General features: G+C 34.8%; 2 protein-coding genes across 2 annotated transcripts; one reads left to right on the top strand and one right to left on the bottom strand.

Annotated features, from left to right (window-relative positions):
* Positions 1-21: 21 nt before the first annotated feature.
* On the top strand, positions 22-14,770 carry LOC112052884 (5'-nucleotidase domain-containing protein 3). The gene is made up of 9 exons (XM_024092123.2): positions 22-950; positions 1,247-1,422; positions 2,192-2,419; positions 4,853-4,987; positions 5,365-5,522; positions 7,267-7,453; positions 8,434-8,574; positions 9,514-9,665; positions 10,839-14,770. Exons 1-9 carry the CDS (start codon positions 797-799, stop codon positions 11,041-11,043), a joined length of 1,536 nt encoding a protein of 511 aa, XP_023947891.2. The 5' UTR covers positions 22-796; the 3' UTR covers positions 11,044-14,770.
* Positions 14,771-14,837: 67 nt separating this feature from the next.
* Positions 14,838-20,190, bottom strand: LOC112052888 (endoribonuclease CG2145). The gene is made up of 6 exons (XM_024092126.2): positions 19,754-20,190; positions 19,270-19,381; positions 18,559-18,643; positions 17,778-17,930; positions 16,150-16,238; positions 14,838-15,801 (listed from the first exon to the last, which is right to left on the bottom strand). Exons 1-6 carry the CDS (start codon positions 20,125-20,127, stop codon positions 15,565-15,567), a joined length of 1,050 nt encoding a protein of 349 aa, XP_023947894.2. The 5' UTR covers positions 20,128-20,190; the 3' UTR covers positions 14,838-15,564.
* Positions 20,191-21,233: the final 1,043 nt, after the last annotated feature.

The following is a 21,233-nucleotide window of genomic DNA, read 5'->3' as shown; positions in this document are numbered from 1 at the left end:
AATTTCAATTGAGAAGAAATGAAAAGATTTTTAAAGTTACAATGTTTAAAAACCGCTACAATTCAATGATAAAGAGGCGAGACTCATCACCGCTAGGTAGTGGTTCGATTCCCGCCTGCTAGAGTTTTGTATTTATTATAGATTTTAGTAGCCACTCCTAAGTCCTAACATGGTATTTTCCGAATAATTCGAGGGGAACGGGAGTATTGGTCACAACTATTAATATATTTGTGTTATAATATAATAATGATAAATATTATTAAAATTTAATTACATATCTTCATGTGACCAGCAGTCCACCATCGAATTTTTCACGTCGTATGTGTCGTTGGAGTGGTGCATAAAGTGGTGCACACTATATTTATGCTGATTATTTGTTTCTGCAAGATAAGGTAACTTTAATTTGTTTATATGATTTTTTAAATTTGGCGGGCGATTTCAGTCTCTACTTTCATTAGCCAAACTCTAGGCAAGCGCCGCGTCTACGGGACTTGGTTTTGAGACTTATCTATGGGCTATAGAAATATGTCACAACTCAGACATTGAATCGAGTTAATGACATTGACAATTATGAATTTTGAAGTCTGTGGTCCAGTCGCTAAAATAAATTGATGGGATGTGCACGTGTTAGAGTGATAAATGAAAATGGATACTTTACAAATCGTCAAATTATGCAACAATATTAACTAGTTTTAGTGGACATATAAATTTAATTGTATTTTTTATACAAATCTTTTGAATACGTCATGTTCACATAAATAAAATATTTAGATTTTTTAGTTTTAAAAGAATAAAAATGACTTTGTGTAAGTCAATAGGAGGTATTTTAAAATATAATCGCAGTTTATCACGAAAAAAATTAAATAACAGCTGTGATATAACATCAAGGAATTTCTCTACTCGTGAACTGTTAAAAGAAGCATACTGTCGTACGAAATTGAAATGTAGATGTAAGTTTATTTTGGATTTTGAATTTCTTGCAATATTTATTACTATAACTAATAATGTAGTTAATAAAACTTTTTAATTACTCTCTTTACTACATTGTACAGTTTGACTTCATAAGAAGAATTAATTATAATATTTAATGTATTTTTTTAAAGATTATAGAAACTATTAAACAGCTAATGATGAAAGCTGAAACTTGGTTTGCTAGATGAAGTAATGGTTTTATACTCAAGTTCTGATTGTTTTGATTTTTCATTCTTATGTAAAATTTAGTATGAATTTATTAATTGATTAATAGCAAAGAAGCTGCCTCAAGATGTCAACCCACAGGGAGTGTTTGCCTGTAATGAACTGGATCTTTCAGAAGTTAAAGTGTATGGTTTTGATTATGATTATACTTTGGCACATTACAAACCTACCTTGGAGCATTTATTGTATAATCTGGGCAGGGACATGCTATTGGATAAATATAAGGTAAGTAAGGTCAATGCCCAACACCATATTTGTACAGGATAGATCCTTGTGTACCTACACAAGAATGTATTCCAAATTTATTAAGTGAAAAAACAATGTATACTTTTTTTACTAGGTAATTATTATTTGTTGTTGACTATAGTGATTAGTTTGTTTCTTTTAGGATGGTGCAGGTGACAGTTCATTTCACTCTTGAAAGTTTGCTGCGATTCATGATAATAGTATGTATTATGAACATCATACAGGTGACTGTCACTTGTACCCACACTATCTGAAAAACACTAATTTAGAGACAAATATGTAAACATTCTATGGTTTCACTATGTAGTTACTGAGTACATGTTGCAGAGAAAACAACTTCAAGCTGACCTTAAATCTTTTGACAAAGGCATACATTTGGGCACTAGGCAGCCTGGCTGTGGCAGCCAGAATATTTTTTCAGCCAATTAACGACTAAGTAGTCTACATCCTTCGTGGAATGGATGTGGAAGAACTTATAAATATTGATTACCTATCTCGTCTAAAATTCAAAACAAAGAAAAGACACTGGATTCATCCTCTTCAAGACAAAAGGCTTTTCCAAACCTACTTCAAAGATGTACGTGCATTCCCAGACCAGTTTTTAAACTACACGAGGATGTCAGTGCAAAAATTTGAAACACAGGTGTTAGAGTCTTATAACATGCCTGTTGCTTGATTAAGAAGATTTCTACTGCAACATGTTACTTAAAGTTATTGTGTATATTAATAATTATTTATATTTCTACAGTATCCATCAGAAATCGCAAAATTGGAATACAAACCAGATTTTGCGGTACGTGGTTTGCACTATGACATTGAAAAGGGTTTGCTTCTAAAGTTGGACTCCTTCCTTCAAATACAATTTGGTGCTATATACAGAGGACTGACGCCTGTATCAACAGATGAAATTCTTAAAATATATAGGAATAGAATCATCCCCATTGCATATGTGGAAGGTGATACAAGAGCACATAAAGTGAGTATTTATGTTCTATAGATTTAAAAATACTATACTGTAGGTAAGGTAACTTACCTACAGTATAGTACAGTAAACAGTATAGTACAGTATACAGTATAGTACGTCGGGTACAGGGTAAATTACCTATACCACAGCTTTTCTTGATCAGTACTGCTTACCAACAAAGAAATGAAAACGAAGGTAGAAAATGCATGTTGTTTAATAATTTATTTATTTTTAATTATGTATGGTTTGTTTATAAAATGTTAAATAAAAATTATAAAAATGTTTTTACTAAACTAAAAAGCGAAAAATAACATTGTATGTGCTACCTTCTCAGTTTCTCAGTGCGATCAGTTTGAAGGCGGTACCAAGGTAGTGCTGTGTTAATTAAAGCCGTTTCTGAAAGAACTGAAAATCTTTTCAAAATCTTTTTGAAAAATTTAAACGGCTTGAATTTTGAATTTTGTTGGTTGTATTTTTTTTTATTATTTCCTTAAACTACGACGTTATTGTCTATTGATTAGTACCTCGATACAATCAACCAAACCAATTTTAAAAATACTACTTCAACCGCATACTCGCATACATCATTCCCCCTTCTTTGTTTGTGTTGACCCATCTAGACGTAAAGTTCTTATCAATATAAATTAATCAAGCCCAATTACAAGATAGCTACTGTAAACCGTTGAGCAATAGAAAGATGTGAAATAGGGGTTGAAAGTTTATATCGATTTTTACGCGGACGATGTCGCGAGCGTCCGCTAGTATAACTATATAAAGGAAGCTTAGGCCCACCAAGCTGCCCCGGTAATAAATAGGACTCGAACCCAGGATTTGTGATCCAAATCTGCAACCAAAAACTGGACTAAAGAGGAACTTTTAAGTTATTTGTCACATAACATTAGGAAGTAGTAGATAATTTTTAAGATGTCAATGAATAAAAAATGCTTAGTAGATAGAGAAGTAGGTAAACATAGAAATTGATAGCTATATGCTGCCGTAGATGTGCAATGTAGCCTAATTGTGTAGGTATGCTATTGTAGCAGTAATGAGAGCACTTGTAAGCAATCATTCATTTGCGCGACCCCCCAGTGGATGTACCTACGAGCTATACGAGTATACTACAAGGTCTGTGTGACAAGACGTGACAGTAACTACATAACGACAGTAAATAATGCATCGCATATGGCTCTCCTGGATCGATTGTCTGCATCAGGTGATGCAGATTATTAGATTGGTATCGTACATAACTTCACGATACCAATCTAATAATTTATATCAAATATATACTATCTATATTCTATATTAATATTATAAAGCTGAAGAGTTTGTTTGTTTGAACACGCTAATCTTAGAAACTAGGTACTGGTCCGTTATGAAAAATTCTTTCAGTGTTAGATAAGCCTATTTATCAAGGAAGGCTATAATCTATATATTATCCCCGTATACCTACGGAAACGGGAACCACGCAGGTAAAACCGCGCGTCGTCAGCTAGTATTTTATAGGTAAACTTTGTGGTTTTGTAGGAGTAATCTCTGGATCTACTGAACCTATTTTGTTTTTTTTTTTGTCACTAGAAAGCTACAGTATTTATAAATTTTCAAAAGTATAATTTTCGCGGGTAGGTAGCTAAAGCATAGTTTAGACTTTAGAGCAACATTGTAGTCTTTCTCCTTGCTGTTTGTAAAGTAAGTTATTTGAAGAATACTGTACATTTCATGCGGATCTATTCACGAGTGTTACTTGATAGATACTATCTGTGGCCTGCGTTTTTACCTACCTGCGTTGACAATGTTCCTGTGGGAATATTGGTATAGAAAGTAGCCTATGTGCTTTTCCAGACTATAGTTAAATAATTTATGTTTGTTGATAATAATTACTTAGTCTATTCTATTAGTATACTGCGATTAATAATCTATTCAATAATTAATGGAATTTGTCCAGTTGAAATCTTCAAATCGGATAATTACTCATTAGTACAAAATACATACATAGATACAAGAAACATAGGCGTAATCGAATGATCTTACCTATTTTTAAAGGGCAGCAAGACCACTGTTGACTCGACTCGTGTTATATTATTATCATAGACTAGCTGACGCCGCGCGGTTTCACCCGCGTGTTTCCCGTTCCCGTAGGAATACAGGAATAATATACAGCCTATAGCCTTCCTCGATAAATAGGCTATCTAACACTGAAATCGGACCAGTAGTTCCAGAGATTAGCGCGTTCAATCAAACAAACTCTTCAGCTTTATAATATTAGTATAGATTAGACAGATAATGAATTTCTTGGACATAAAAAGGTTTATATATTTCATAGACCTAGGACCGCATAATGCGAAGCCATATAGTCCCATCACTGAATGAATGCGGCAAGTTTGATGAGCTACGATGATTATCATGATTTTTTATTTTTTATTGAGTTACATTGTTTTTTTTTTTCAGGCAAACCGAGCGAAAATGGTACACCTCGCAGATTTGTTTTCTGTGCCGGAAATGGGCTTACTGTGTAATGTTGCGGAATTCTTCATTAAAAATCACATCGACTATCACCCAGAAATATTGTTTTTAGATGTTAAGGTGAGTGAAAAGAGGAATTTTTAAACATTCACAATGTTCTTTTTATCAGTCAAAAAATTTGAAAATTACGAGTATGTATACATAAAAATTCACTTCCGGACTCAAATTCGTTCCCCACCCAGTTTATACCCATGCCAAGTTCATTTACTTACTCATAGGGGACTATTGGTTTTGTTTAAAAAGCATGTCTAAAGTAATTAATTTTTATAACTGAACTTTTTAACAAATAAAATTTAAATAAATTTTGAAGCTAGCTAGAAGTTTGAAAGGTAGATCTATGAAAACTTGTGTTTTTTCTTTTTACTGGGCGGATATTTTAACAATATGGCAACAAGGACACATTTATTCCAATGTGTTTAATTTCTCCATCCTTGCAGAACTCAGTACAAAGTTGCCATCCAATAATGCACAAGATTGTCGCACAAAATTTGGAGGAATACATAAGACCAAATGTGGATTTAAAAAAATACTTTCAACTTTTGCAAGAAAACGACAAAAAGCTGTTCTTGGTCACTAACAGCCCGTTTCATTTTGTGTAAGTATTTTTTTGTTTGAACTGACAATAGGTGGAGCACATAGTTCTAAGATCCGATGGATGTTGGGGTCGTAAGGTACTTGAATTGGGGTCCAACCCTAACCCCAACCTCCCATTAGGTGGACCGAAGTTACGGGGAGCGGAGTGGAACAGGCGGCTGACCATTGTGTTTAGTGCTGATAGTAATTATTTTTTGTTCCTTATTTAAAGCATAAACTATCTGTGGTCAAAGTCAATCAGAAATGAGGAGATCCGCAGACGAACCAAAGTCACTGACATAGCTCAACGAGTCGTGAAGCTAAAATGGTAAAGGGCAGGCCACATAGTTCGAAGAGCCGATGGATGTTGGGGTCCGAATGTGCTGAAATGGTGCTCCCGCACCGGAAAGCACAGTGTCGGTCGACCCTCCACTAGGTGGACCAAGGACATCAATCAGGTTGAAGAGAGCCGCTGGACGCTGGCGGCTCTAGACTTGTGTTTTGTCCATGCAAGAGTCCAGCAGTGGACGTCCATCGGCTGCTAATGATGATGATAATTTAAAGCATTCGATCAAACTGAAATAATTCAAACGTGTCAGTCAAATCAGTTTGATGACGACAATTGCACCGCTAGATTTGTTTACATACTTGCGAAGTTGAATTGTAATACATGTACGTAACATACTTCTATTAATAAATTAACACGTAATCATTACCTGCCAATAATAGCTAACGCTTTCATCAAGTCTTTAAATAGACTTATAAACATCTAATTTGTCATTCAATATTCAATGTACGACTAGCATAAACAAATATGCTATACTAGCGGACACCCGCGACTTCGTCCGCCCTTAGACCTCCTTAATCCGGCCCTATCGCAAAATTCTTTTCTTAGCGAACATCTACTAACTATAAACTACTTTCTTGTCAAATTTCATTTTTGTACGTCAAGCGATTTCGGAGAGTCCGTAATGAGTGACCTTTTCCTTTTATATACTAGGCCACTTAAGGTACTAGTATAGGCTTAATTCAGTTTCTGTTTTTTTTTTTAATTATTAAAGTAAACGTATATAAATCTATATATTCATCATGTTTAATTTAAACAACAGATTTCCGCTTTGAAGAATGGCAAAAATATTAAAATTGTGTATTCGTTCATGTTAGTTGCCAATGCCAGTACTTAATGTATGTTAGATATGCTTGAAATGTAGTAATTATCATAAATTAAATGTCTTGACTGACCTCCATCTACGTCAGTACCAATTGGGTAAAGCATTGACTTTTAAAAATAATATACTCAAGTAGTATGTACCTATTTTATACCTTTTTTATACTGATATATTGGCTCTATGGCTAAATTATTTAGTTGATAGAATTCAATTAATGTCGTAAGTAGTCACCCTGGAAAGATTTTCGCTCAGGTAAAGAGTAAACGGTAATCTCCAAAACCATGGCTAATATTTTTGTGATGTTTTTCATTAATATGTTGCCATCTTTACTTCGATATTTTTTTTACCATAATAAAAAGAAACAATTTTCAAACAGTAAGGTAAAAGCACCATATTACCATGTATTCCTTAATTCACGTATTTTAGAAAATATCCATATTAAATAACATAGGTATATTTTTATTAACCTATAGTGTGGATAATTTTTTAATTGATTTTAATAACCAAATTATGAACCTAATGAGATAAACTAATTAGTGCCTTATTTATAACCTAAAAATGGAACTCAAAATAATGTAATAATGTTATTAATTCCAGTAACGCGGGCATGGAAATGTTGGTGGGCCCTGACTGGCGGGATTTCTTCGACGTAGTGATCGTGAACGCGAACAAGCCGAAGTTCTTCACGGAGGTGTCTCGTCCGATCCGCGTGTTCGACAAAACCGCCAACACGCACATTTGGGAGAAAGTCACCGCTTTGGAGAAAGGCACCATCTACTATGAGGTGAGGTAAACATTTTATTGACTTAAGAATTAGAAATCTATCTACACCTAAGATTTGGAACGCTGGAATGTAAAATAATCCTATTAGTGTTACTTATAAATTTTATTGCTATATACATATTTTAATTTTGTACAATTTTTGTAACCTTCTTATAACTTTTGAATGGCTTAACCCAGAGTTTCCTATCAGGTGGGTTACGACCCGGCACCGGGTCGCCAAAAAAATTAGTAGTCGCAGCATTATGAAGGCAATGCTGCGACTTTAAATTAGTACTAGGAGATGGTCGATTTTATTTCTTGACTAACGTGACAATAATGATCGCTCAATGGGCGGATTGTAGGTATTATGGGTCCAAAAACTTAAGTGGGTCACGAAGGACGAGTATGAAATTTACACCGGGTCACAGTAGAATAAAGTTTTGGAAACGCTGGCTTTACCGATTTGAATGAAATAGGCAGCAAATAAAAGAGCACCAAACTTACACATACAGGCAGACAGACTAAACACCTTCGTAAAAATACTCAGCATAGTTAGAAAGCTGTCCTGAATGGGAAGGAAATCCGATGAAAACCTGACTTTCGGAAAACGGAGTGAAATTATTCCTAGTGCTAGCGGGAAGTAAAATTATATTATCAACACTCAAAGAATCAAAACAGACATAATCTCCTGTCATATTTCCAATTTCTGCAATACTAGCAGAACCTCGCGGTTTCATCCGTTGTTGTTGTTGGTGGTCCCATTCCCGTGGGAATACGGGAATAATAAAATTTACCCCTCATAATGTAGTTTTCTATTGATGAAAGAATTTTTGAAATCTGTCCAGTAGTGTTGAGTTTACAAAAAATACAATTTTTTCCTCTTCATAATGTTGTTGTAGATATATAATAATTAATAACAATTGATCACAATAAGTTTAACTTCATATAAATAAAATAATTTTATTTATATAAAGAACTTTAGCCATATATCTTTATGTGCAGGGTACAGTAAAGCAGCTGCAGGACCTTACGGGCTGGAGCGGCCACCAAGTGCTGTACTTCGGCGACCATCCCTACAGCGACCTCGCCGACGTCACACTCGAGCACGGCTGGCGAACGGGCGCCATTATCAACGAGCTTACGGTGCACTTCGAATCATCATCATCACGATCACCATCATCACCACCACCATCACGATCACCATCATCACCATCACCATCACCATCACCATCACCATCATCCATCATCATCATCATCATCATGCCAGCATCACAGCCAGACGTGAGGTCTGGCTGTGATGAGAGGAGATATGGAGCTTAGCTTCCCAACACGCCGCTAATATTGTGGGTTGGCGGGCTTAGGGTGATAATGATTATATTCATTAGCTACTCGTACCACTGTCAAATGTTAATGATAATTACTGGGACAGACGGCTTAACCCAGTTCGCTAACTCCGGGATTTCGGGATCTCCGAAAGAATTTTAACTAAAAATTTCTTAGAAGAAAGCAAAACTCAGCACCTTATATAGGTTATAAGGTGCTGAAACCCAGGATTCAAACCCAATTGCGTAGTCTGATCAGATCAGTTTGACAGTTTCTTTTAATGAAAAATAAGCAAATCTGGTAAAATTACAGGATTTTCGTAGAGGGACTTTATCATTTTGGTTAATTTGTATTTATATACTTAACAAACAAATTAGAAATGAAGGTAGAAAACGCATGTCATTACAAAACTTATTTATATTAAATTATGTATTGTATTTTTTTTTTATAAAATATTATTCAATATATATTAAGTATATGTAATTGTTCTGAGCATATTTATTTTTATTAATTTAAGAACAAGTTAATTATATTTATTAATGAATGGTTAAATGACTAGCAACTTATACCCTCATTTTTAATTTGTTCGTTGGTAAACAGCGCACATTGACTATGGTTTAAGTATAGTGATACACGTTATTCATAAATGTCATAGGCAGTGTTGTGTTCCCATATTTCCACGGGAACGGGAACTACGCGGGTGTGCGGTTCGGTTAGTTATGAATATACTTATAACAACACAAATGTTATAATTTCCAGCACGAGATAAACACTTTGAACACGCCTTCGTTTAAAGAAAACGCGAATTGGCTTCAAATGCTGACTCAGCTCATTGAAGACCATCAGGATTACAAGGAACCAGAGGCAATAGAAGTCATATCTGGATGGATGACAGAAAGGGACTACCTCAGGTATGTGAAACCTTAGGATGCACCAAAAGACCTAAGCCATCAAACCTAGGATGCTTTTGGAATCCAAATTATGGGATCTGGACATTGACCTCTTATAATAAAAGGACGCACAATCATGTAGAAAATTTCACTTTAAAAACTGGCTAATTTTTGCTTTGACAGTTTTAAAATTTATTGATAAAGAAAATTATACCTGAAGGCCTTTAAATATAGTCCAATATTCAATAAAATCCCAAATTTAGAGCAAATTCAACTTTGAGAATTGAGTTTAAGGTTGAATGCGACTACTTGAATTGAAGTTTTGACAGTTTTAGAATTATTGGTAAAGAAAATTTTACCTAAAGTCCGATATTCAATAATGTCCCATAATCAGAGAAAATTCAACCTTGATAATTTTGCTTAAGGTTGAATTTGCAAAAGCTACTACTAAAATTGAGTGCCAAGAAGTTGTGCTTGGCACTCATTGAGTGGGGACGTTTTTGGTCGCTGATTGTGCATCCACACTTTTTAATAAGAGATCGATGAAATTAATATAATAATTACCAAAAAAAAAATACTCCATCATATTTCTTTAGTTTTTGTAAACAGTTTTTAAAATATTTAAAAACAAAGTCGCCATTTTTCTTTAATAATATTGAAAATTACTAATGCGACGTATCGTGTCGTACTGACTCGAGAATATATTCGTTTTTGAATTTTGTATTTGTGACGTGTACGACACCGTCGTGTTCCGAGCGCTCTATCTGCCTATTATTGACTAATCTGGGACAGTTATTGAAAATTTATTGGATGAAAAAAAGATCAATAAATCACGAATCTTCGAGTCGAATCACGACTGTCTTGAAAACTCAAAATTTATTTATTTCAATTAGACTTAGTTTACATGCACTTTTGAAACATTAATAATTTATGTCATAATTTAATTTAATCTAATGGTGGTAATAACAGTCGAAAACTTAAAATTAAAGTTACGAAAGTTCCAAACAAACAACGACAAACTCAGCCAAGGTTTATTTTTTTTGTTTACCACCATTTTAGAAACTTTTCTAGAACTAAGCACACAGTCGTATAATGCAGTTTAACATCATGCTTTTTTATCATTTATATAATCATTAACATTATAATAAGACTTCCTAAAAGCTTGCGTTTAATAAAAGCTTGCGTCTTTTTCAGAAATGCCACAAAAGCAGTATTCAACCCTCAGTTCGGTAGCGTTTTCCGTACATACCACAATCCTACGTATTTTTCGAGGCGATTGTTCCGCTTCGCCGATATCTACACTTCGAACATTAGGAATCTTCTCAATTATTCCTTAACCCACACCTTCTACCCACGACGCGGTGTTATGCCACACGAATATGGCTCGTATTTCGTTTGAATAAGAGTTGTAGATAAGTTAATAACGTTTTTTTTTGTTATATAGTTGATTGTTTTTATTGTTCAATTATTTTGGATTTTTTTATTGTTAGGTAATTTTTAGGTGCCATTTTATAGAAATATATATAAATTCAGATTTTATATCTTACTAGAAATAATATTAGCGAAGTCATTATGAGTTTATGTACATATGTAATTGTATTATTATTAGTTGTTTAAGCTAATTTATTTCACATATTACCTGTAATAGTCAGGAATCCGCAGAACATTTTGTACAATTGATCGATCGATAAACTTATTATTTGCAAAAATTCTTGATTGTGGTAGTTAACTGAGTTACCAAGAAATGAAAATTTCTGAGCATCGAAACGAGATGTACCACGCAATTTCAATTAAGCTAATTTATTTCTTATATTACCTGCAATAGTCAGAGATCCGCAAAACATTTTGTACAACTGATTACTATCAACTTAATTTTTCGTGAGTAGCTTCATCTCGATGAGACAATCAACTTTTTTATTTAAGTACAAAAATTCTTGATGCTGGTAGCTAACTGAGTTACCAGTAAATAAACCGTTTTTTTTACTGTTGCTTGATTAATAGTTATACAATTTAACAGCCACAACGTCCTACAAAATGCGTGGTACATTATTTCGTTTCGTCTTACAAAACGCGAAAGCTTAGGCCAACTCATTATCTATCTTAAATTTGTAAGCGTAGTATTTCTGGTACATTTTCTCGATTTATATCAATGCACTCTGAGGTGTTTTTATATGAAAATACATGCATTGTGAAACTATTAATTTACAAATTTCAAAGAAGACATTCAAACATAAACCTTAGCATTTATAACATACTAGTAACATGTAGGGATAGGTTCTATACATGCCAATCTCAATTGAAAGATCTATGTATGTTTAATAATTAAAAATGTATAGATATAAATTTTACACCACCTGTTGTTAATGCAATTGTCGAGAAAAGTTTTTATAATTTGTATATTTAAGAACTTATTTGTGTGTGTGTGTGATTATACAAAACTTTGATGAAAATGTGGCATAGAATTATTAATTCGCGTAACATGTGACTTGTTTTCATATAGCAGGGTCCTTGTTTTATAATGGATCAAAAGCAAAACATTACATTTTTAAAGTAGTAAGGCAAAATTATAGGTCCATGGGCCAAAGAAATTATACTCTTGGCGATAATTAAAATCGGTCATTTTGTGATCTGTGGCGTTTCAACAAAAATTTTTAAAATCTTGTGACCAAGTTATAGTTTTTACGGATGGAATTTTTCCAAAACTATTCAAATTAGTTTTAGATAATTAGGTGGTTACCATTTGCGTTTTATCCATTAATAACGAGCACCGTGTAGAGTTGGGATCATGGATAAAAAAGTCTGATTAAAACTTTTGTTCGACATTGACTGTGAGTTGTTCCAGCCATGCTCGACTAGCGCTAACGAAGCTTGTGTCTTGTGTGTCTATTACTAAGAACTCTCAAAGTATTCGTGTTCTAAGATTCTAGTCAAGTGTATTTCCTAAAAAAATAATACGTGACGTATTGTAAAGTCCGGACGCTCAGAGATTGCGTTTCTGACGGGTCGTGATCGATTGGGCAATGTAACTGTTTGTCTTTGTAGTGATGATACAAAATAATGAGAAGCAATTGTAATTGAATATGTTTGCCCATTTGATGACGACTTGTCAGAAATGCGATTTCTGAGCGGCCGGATTTTACCTGATAGGATCTTAAGGAAATCAAGCACAGTATTTATATTATGTTCGCCATAACTATATAGTCGATAAGTCAGATATTTGTCGATTTAATTGTTAAAATAAACGCATTGGTATGATAATTGTTTAGTTACTAAGTGTAAGTTTTTAAGAATTAATCGAACTGATTTCGAAAAACCAAACCTCGTTTTATTTTGTGCACTTCTCTAACATAACTGACTACGGTTAAGTTTTTTTATATATTAAATATTTTAATTTTTAAAATAAATCTTATTAATCATGTGGTGCAGTTTTATCAAGTTAAATTTCTGTAAAAAAAAGATTTCGTGATATTTCTATGAGTAGTTTTTTTTTTTATATTTTTAAAAACGAAATGTACAGCTATACCTACTTATTAGTCAGCTCATAATGCCCATTTCAAAAAATACCCTGTATTTAATAAATGTATAATAATTGTAAATAATTATTGCAACATATCCTTTATTAACTAAGACTTATTTATTAAGGTAATGCCATGATCTTGCCTTGGCGTTTTTTTATAAATACAGTGTAAACACTATATAACGACACTGAAGGGACTGTACATTGTATGGTGATATAGAGAGTGGTCGTTATATGGAGACAAGAAAAATGTACGAGTAAAACTTTTTCGTCAATACACAGTGATTTCCTTTTTCTAGCCATATTTACTATTTGAAAGTTTGTGAGCAACTAAGAATATGATAACGTCGACTTTAACTTATTAGTCATGGTCAACAATCGAGTACCTACACGTGCAATTCGTATTTGTAAACAAAATAAAGAATTTCTTAGAAAGTTTTTTTTTATGATGCCCACAGTCGAGTTTATTACGGGCTAGGATAGTAAAGCGACAGAAAAACGAAGACAGCTGCGAGGTTTTTGCTTTTTATTAGTTAACTAGCGGACACCCGCGACTTCGTCCGCGTGGAAATTGATTTAAACTTTCAAACCACCACCATTTAGACCACCACTTTAGAGTTTGAATTAAAAAAAAATTTCACCACTTTAGATTTTGAATTTAAAAAAATTTAGAATCCCATTAGATTTCGTATGATTATATTTTTTATGATTTATGAAAAAAATATAAAAAACTAACTCTTAAAAATGTAACTATGTAACTTTTCATACAAACTTTCAACTTCCTATTTCACCCCCTTCTTATTTTATTTTCGCAATAAAAAGGATCCTATAACCTTCTCCGTATTATAGTCTTAAACCATGCCAAGTTTCTTTTGGATTTATTCAGTAGTTTCAGCGTGATGCCCGAATAACAAAAAACACAGACGGACAGACAAAAAATCGAAAAAAAATATGTTTAGCTTCAGTATCGATTGTATAATGCTCCCCAACAAAAATTTTCATGATATCTTCAATGTACAGAATGTACAAAATGTACAGAATTTCTATTATAAGTATAGATTCTCAATGGCGTCCGTTATGCCATGTTTGGTGTTACAAATGGTATAAGTAAAAAAAATCTGAAATTGCGAATTATTATATAGAATTCGACCAGTTTTATTATAAGTATAGATTGTCGTTATAGAAACTGGGTGTAAGGCTATATAGCATGTATCATGGTATCGAAAGTAAGCTAAATCAATCAAAGCCATGTGAAGTCGACGCTTTAGCGAGTTTGTCGTTAAATCGAGTGACGTTACATGAAGTTTACACTGTATTTTGTTGTAAACATCGATTTAAAAGTAGTTAGAGATTAACTTTAAGATCGTTTGATTGTTAGAACGATGTTTTTACACGTTTAGTAGTAAGTATTTATTTGCCGCCCGTTCTATTCTAGTTAGTATAGATTTTAGAACCGAATGTATTGCGATTATATAACCTCATTTGGAAGTATTTTTAAACTTTTATCATTTTATTGATGTTTTTAAGCCAACTTGTTGTTTAACTTTAGATAACCTTACATGTACTGTGCCATCTTGCTAGACAATAAACGAATTTCAAATACATATAATGTTTTTATTTACGTACACATTGATTCTTCGTAATTTAGGTATTCAGATAAGAAAACTAGCTTATCGTATTTTGTTACTACATTTATTTAAAAAATAACAAGTATTTAGGTACTAATTGAGAATATTGTTTTTATTTAGAGAGACATTGTTGTGATAATGTAACTTAAGAAGTTACAGGCTGAACAGTAAATGATCTTTGCTTATATTAGGGTTACCACCTTTTTTATAGGAAAGATGCGACAGTTTGAGTAAATAGCTACCATTTTTCAAGCCTTTATCTAAGTTACTCTGTTAGTACTTATATGTCAAGTCACAGTAGTAGGTATAGGTCAAAGCTTTTGATATACTTGACGATCGAGTTTCGATTGGACTAAAGAACCGTATATGTAGAGAAAACAGACGAACAATGTCAAGTTGCATGGTATCCCAAGGGGTCATGTTACTGAGATATTTGGAGGTCAATTATCCCATCTTCTAGACAAAAAGTTTAAAGCCCTTTGTTACTTGCGTAACTTTTGTGACTGCAACAATATACATACCACGTGCTACAATATGTAGCAGTTTACTATAGTCGAAAACTGGACATAAGGACGCCTAAAGTATACATTACAAAATAAAATTTAGCACAAGACACATATATCTTGGCAAACACCGAAAAGAAGGAAATAATACCTAAGAGTCTATAAATAGTTATTCTAACTAGGTATAAATAATAACTCTATACCTCACGGTAGGTGGCAACCCTAATCTTAGCATAGATAAGAAACACCAGTAGCTCTAATTAACGTAAAACTTAAAATGTCGGATAAGCGGTGTCGATAACGAGTAAGTTATCAGCCTTCAACGTCTTGGTTTGAACAGTAAACGCCACGTTGTTGTATCGTAGCTTGCAGGGGCGGTCCGGGCGAGCCATGAAGCAGAGAGTGTATAGAGCTGTCTCCAATTCAGGGGAAGTGCCCACGAACATGTTGACTTCAGGCGCGTCTTTCGTGTCACTTAGCACTGAGTGTTGCTTTAGGATCAACCCTTTCTGAAAAAGAAAAGAGTTATGTTGTCAACAGTATATTCGAATGGCTTATTAGAAGAGAGTGGATTTGGATTTTTAGATCAACTACGTTGCGCAGTGTGTGTTGGCGGGCTTAGGCAGATAAATTAAATCTGTAACGACTATCCATGTTAATGATAATGACCGCACAGGGATGGTCATTAACATCACCCACATATGAAGTTTTTTACGAGTAGGTAGAAAAGGTTTAGGCTCGAGCATGACCACGTTTTCACCTGACGGTGGGTAGGTAGCTGGACGTGGCCTAAGGTAGCCTGAATATACGTGATATTGTCACTATTGAACGTATTGAATAACAAAATATTTACTTACTCCAGATAGGTCAAGCTTGTCGATGTATCCCAAATAGTTAGCTTTGCGATCTTGCTCGCGTTTAGCGAAGAACAGCCAGCTGTGCATGCCTATACAGATAACAGAACAAAATTAGCTAAAATCATGAACACTTGAATATTTTTCCTATAGACAACAGAGTAAGTATACTTGCGCTATAGTCGGGAAGTTCGTTAATAACACTCCCATGATATGCGGACGACAGGGTTCCCCCTGTCGTCCGCATATCATGGGACTGCGTATCATGAGACTGCGCGGATGTGAAATCATGCATGCGGGGAAGTGACGTGCATCAGTCGTGGGTTTTTCATTTATCGCTTCACGCCCTTCGGCCCGCGCGTAACATTGGGAGGGTTACGAACGAAGTTGCCAAGCCATATTATGTATTCTATGCTTAGAGTAAGTTTGGAAGGCAATATAACAATGCGTGTGCATCGTTGTCTCACTAAAGTTTAGGTGCTCATGTCCTACTTATGCTCATAAATAGATGGAGTTTAATGTTTAAATATGTACGAGTACCTATTGAAAGAGAAGCCCTACAACTTTCACTTTCTTCATTATAAATGAATATCTAAACCATGACAGAATAGCTACGTATGGTGGTTGGTTATATCAAATAGAGTAACTTTCATGAGTTAGATAGGGTACATTGATATATAGACGTTAGGTTAACCTTTACCTTGTAGGTTACCGCATACCTTTAAACATGGTATGCGGTAACCCACAGCGACTAATACTTTGGAAATAAATGTGCGCTGTCTTCAAAGATTTTATACCATTATCTTAATTTTAATAAACAACGATACCTTGTTATTTAAACAAATAATACCGAAATATTGTCTGCAATGTCGAGTTCTATGTTTAGGAAGTGTAAAAACTATATATACATAAATATATAATGTAAGTAAACACAAAATTAATATAATGTAAGTAAAAAAAAAAATAGCCGTGATAGCCCAGTGGATATGACCTCTGCCTCCGATTCCGGAGGGTGTGGGTTCGAATCCGTTCCGGGGCATGCATCTCCAACTTTTCAGTTATGTGCATTTTAAAAAATTAAATATCACGTGTCTCAATCGGTGAAGGAAAACATCGTGAGGAAACCTGCATACCAGAGAATTATCTTAATTCTTTGCGTGTGTGAAGTCTGCCAATCCGCATTGGGCCAGCGTGGTGGACTATTGGCCTTATCCCTCTCATTCTGAGAGGAGACTCAAGCTCATGATGACGACGAAACACAAAATTGTGCATGTGTGCGCTCTGTGGAGTAGCTAAATTCGGATCACCTATTGGGGTAAATTTAGTAGGCACGTGACTTAACTAATAGTTTAAAATCGTTGGCTATCATTATATTAAACACAAGCTGTCACTTCGCGGTTTCACCCGCGCATTTCAAGTTCCCGTGAGAAAACCAGGATAAAATATAGCCTATGACACTCACAAATAACGTGGCTATCTAGTGGTAAAAGAACTTTCAAAATAGGTTCAGTAAATCAAGAGATTACATTACAATCCAACCACAATCTTTACCTTTTTACAATATTGAATATACTTAATTTGTCGGACTTATCAATAGTGATATCTCGATCGGTAAATAAAATGGTACGCACCCAGAACGTCATTAGACTTGAGCTCGGCCATAAAGACGTTTTCGAAAGCGCAACTGCATTTGCACAAGCCGGTCCAGTGGCGCGCGTACTTTGTAAACCAGATCTTTTTCAACAATTCCACTTGCTCGTTGTACTCGTTCATTTGTGTGAGACCTTAATTGAAAGTAGAAATAAACATTATGTACGTATCTCCGATTCCGGAGGGTGTGGGTTCGAATCCGGTCCGGGGCATGCACCTCCAACTTTTCAGTTGTGTGCATTTTACGAAATGAAATATCACGTGTCTCAAACGGTGAAGGAAAACATCGTGAGGAAACCTGTATTCTCTGTGTGAAGTCTGCCCCGTATTGAGTCAATGGAAGTGGTAAATTATTTTGATGACCAAGGCTAAGATCTATTTAGTTAGGGTGGAAGAAAAGGATACAAAATTCAAACCAAACAAGTTACAACATCGAAGTATTTAACCAGAATTGTTCCAAAATATGCATTTCCTAACAAAGATTTTTTTAAACATTAGTGTCATCTTTGTAGGTAGGTACATAGTAAATTATTCCCATTTACTATTTCCAACTCTAGTAAGTACCTAATCAAATTCGGGACATAAACGGGAACAGCTTAACGAACCCACGTCGCAGTTTTTCTCTTTGCAATTTTGCAATGCATTTCGCTGCGATACACTGCAGAGCATACGAGAACCTTTAGCTGATAGTGTCTTTAATGATCAAAACAAGTGCATGAGTTCATAGATAAGTTCACTTTATTAGTCACACGTGTTGCTCACCTTTGCTGACTAAGAACGTCATCAGGCTCCTAATCGGCCCTGTGGCCAGGATTGTGTTGATATACGTGATCACCTCGGTTTCTTCCTGCAATATTTTAATTCATTAGCGAATTTAATTAAAAGAATAATAAAATATTTAACTTGTTTAAAATTCTATGCTGTGATGATTTCATCCACCATTTATACCTAGCAGTGGCGAAGGATGAAATTTTGACGAAGATAAGCCGTCCCAAAGAAAAGAAAATGCATACCGCTTGATATAAACTCCGGTTTCTCATATATCCATAGGTCATATATATTTATTACAATAATGAATTTGTATGTATTTTGTATGATTTTTATAAGGTAACCCGTGCGAAATCGGGGCATATTGACTCTTCGCCGCTGATACCTACTCACATACACTCACTACATCAATATTATAAAGAGAAAAGATTTTATTGGTTGTTTGTTTGCATTGAATAGGAAAGAAACTACTGGACCGATTTTTTTTTTACAAATGGAAAGCTGGATTATCAATACAAGTACTTATGGAGATAAAATATAGTTACTTGCTGGTTATGTAGCGGACCATTAGTAAAAAAAATTATATCGGTTTGGTAGCTCAGGCGTGAAAGTGTAAAATACAAAACTAAAATATTACCTCCTCGCAAGTATGGATCAAACAACAAAATATACTTTTTGTAAAAAATCAAGTAGGTATGTACTTACACTTGGCGTCACGAATTCCGGTCTAATTACGTTCTTGTGGTAATTATCAAAAAGTGCCACCATCGGTCGGATTGTTGGTCCGTTCCATACATTGTCAGGAACCGACAGTAGGCTACGAAAAATAGACATTTATCATAATGTGTTTCAATTTAAATACTGACTTAGGTACTGGAAAATTTTGAAAATTAAATGTGATTTTTACTTTAATAAAAATTAGTTATACCTAAATACCTATTTATTTCAATTTATCGTTAATTAATTCGTATCCAAATATAATCATTATCCAAATGTCTACCTACTTACCTACCTACCTAGTACTATCTATTGTTAATTAAATTTTTAAATGCCTATAATTCTTAGTTATTAAAATGCTTCAATATTTTTTTTTACTTAATAATAGGCGATAACTTACCTATTTATACTTACTATTTACTACTTAGTATTTGTAGTTTTGTAGATATTTACGTATTAAGACAATACTTACTTCGTTTGCGCTTCATCATTCCGAGACATAGCAGAGGTTTTGCCTTGCAAATTGACCTGGATATAGTTGATGGCATTGTTAATATCCGCATTGAACATTTCCTCACCGACACGGAGCAGGTCATCATCGGACGTTTGATCCTGTACTTGACGTAGGAGATCTTCATAGCTCTTTTTCTTCGCATAGTCCACAACACCGCCTACTACGGTCCCGATTTGCTGGAGCGTGTTCGCTCCGGTGTTACCATCCTGACCGGTGACAGAGTTCTTGATTAAGCCAGGCAAGATGTTTTGGAAGATTTGCCCTGCAGCTGAAGCTATGTCATCAGCTTGGCACACTGCTGCACAGAGCAGTAAAGCTATTGTTAGTTTCATCCTGGACTGAACGTTTCGAGTGGTACGATCACACTAGTGATCTGCGCGCCCGCGCTCTGTGGCGATACGCGCGACCTTTGGCTGACGTCATCTTCAACTGTGTGTGATACGAATACATGTTATTGCGATTCAACCTGCGGATTTCCAGTTTTAGCAGCGGTGACTGCCCCGAATACATAACGTCAAATGCTAGGTTTGTGGTACGGTAAACAAATTCGACCTTCACGTCTCATTTGCCATAGTTAACATGTAATGGATATAGAATTTCATGAAACAAACTCAGGTATCATGTTTCAGAATTTTTTTATTTGGATGCATGTAAGCATCCAATCCCTAGTGCGAGTTAAAAATTAGAATCGTTAACTCGTTCAGTGAAATTAAAACTTCCCTATCAAAACTTTTTAACATTTTCATGACCTCGGTAAGAAACGTTTGCGTTAAAACGTTAAACTTTATGTAAGTTATGGAACACAGTTAGTACTCAAGTGTTGGTGACAATTTTCAATTTGTCTTCTTTCTCTGTAAGAAAGTCCGAGATAAACTTAGGTATGATAGACAAATAGTCACGGCCGAGCGAACACCTGCAATGCAATTTTTGCGTTCCACACACGCGCATCGGGAAAATCGCATCTTCATGTATTATGCATCTGTTTCTCCTCACTGGACACAATACGCCGCAGTTTACGCAGTTATATTGGCAATAGTAACAATAAATATATAATAAATACTGTAGGAAATAGTAGTTTGAGACGGATATGACGTCGCTCGATCTCGTGTTGGCTCGTGCTGACGCTAGATGGGACGACTTATTTCCGTAAAGAGTAGGGATTTAGAGAGGGGTAGCGATCGGTTGGCGGGAACGACTTGAAGGTGCTCGTCGTACGGCTGGCTTTAGTATGCTCGTGGCGTTCGAGCCGTCCACATTTCTTGTTGTGTAATTCTTTATGGGTTACTTGGGGTAGACGTGGAGAGTGACTTGAGTGGAAAAGGGGAGTGTTAGTCGACTATCAAAAGATCCATTAACCCTACACACAACGTTTACAAGTGCGTGACTCCACTCAACGTCATTCTCTTCCATTCTAGAGTCTTATTTTGGTTACATTTAG

The sequence above is a fragment of the Bicyclus anynana genome, chromosome 1 (assembly GCF_947172395.1).
Source record: "Bicyclus anynana chromosome 1, ilBicAnyn1.1, whole genome shotgun sequence".
NCBI classification, from domain to species: Eukaryota; Metazoa; Arthropoda; class Insecta; order Lepidoptera; family Nymphalidae; genus Bicyclus; species Bicyclus anynana.
Note: the sequence above shows the minus strand (reverse complement) of the source record. Positions and strands in the feature narration are given on the sequence as shown.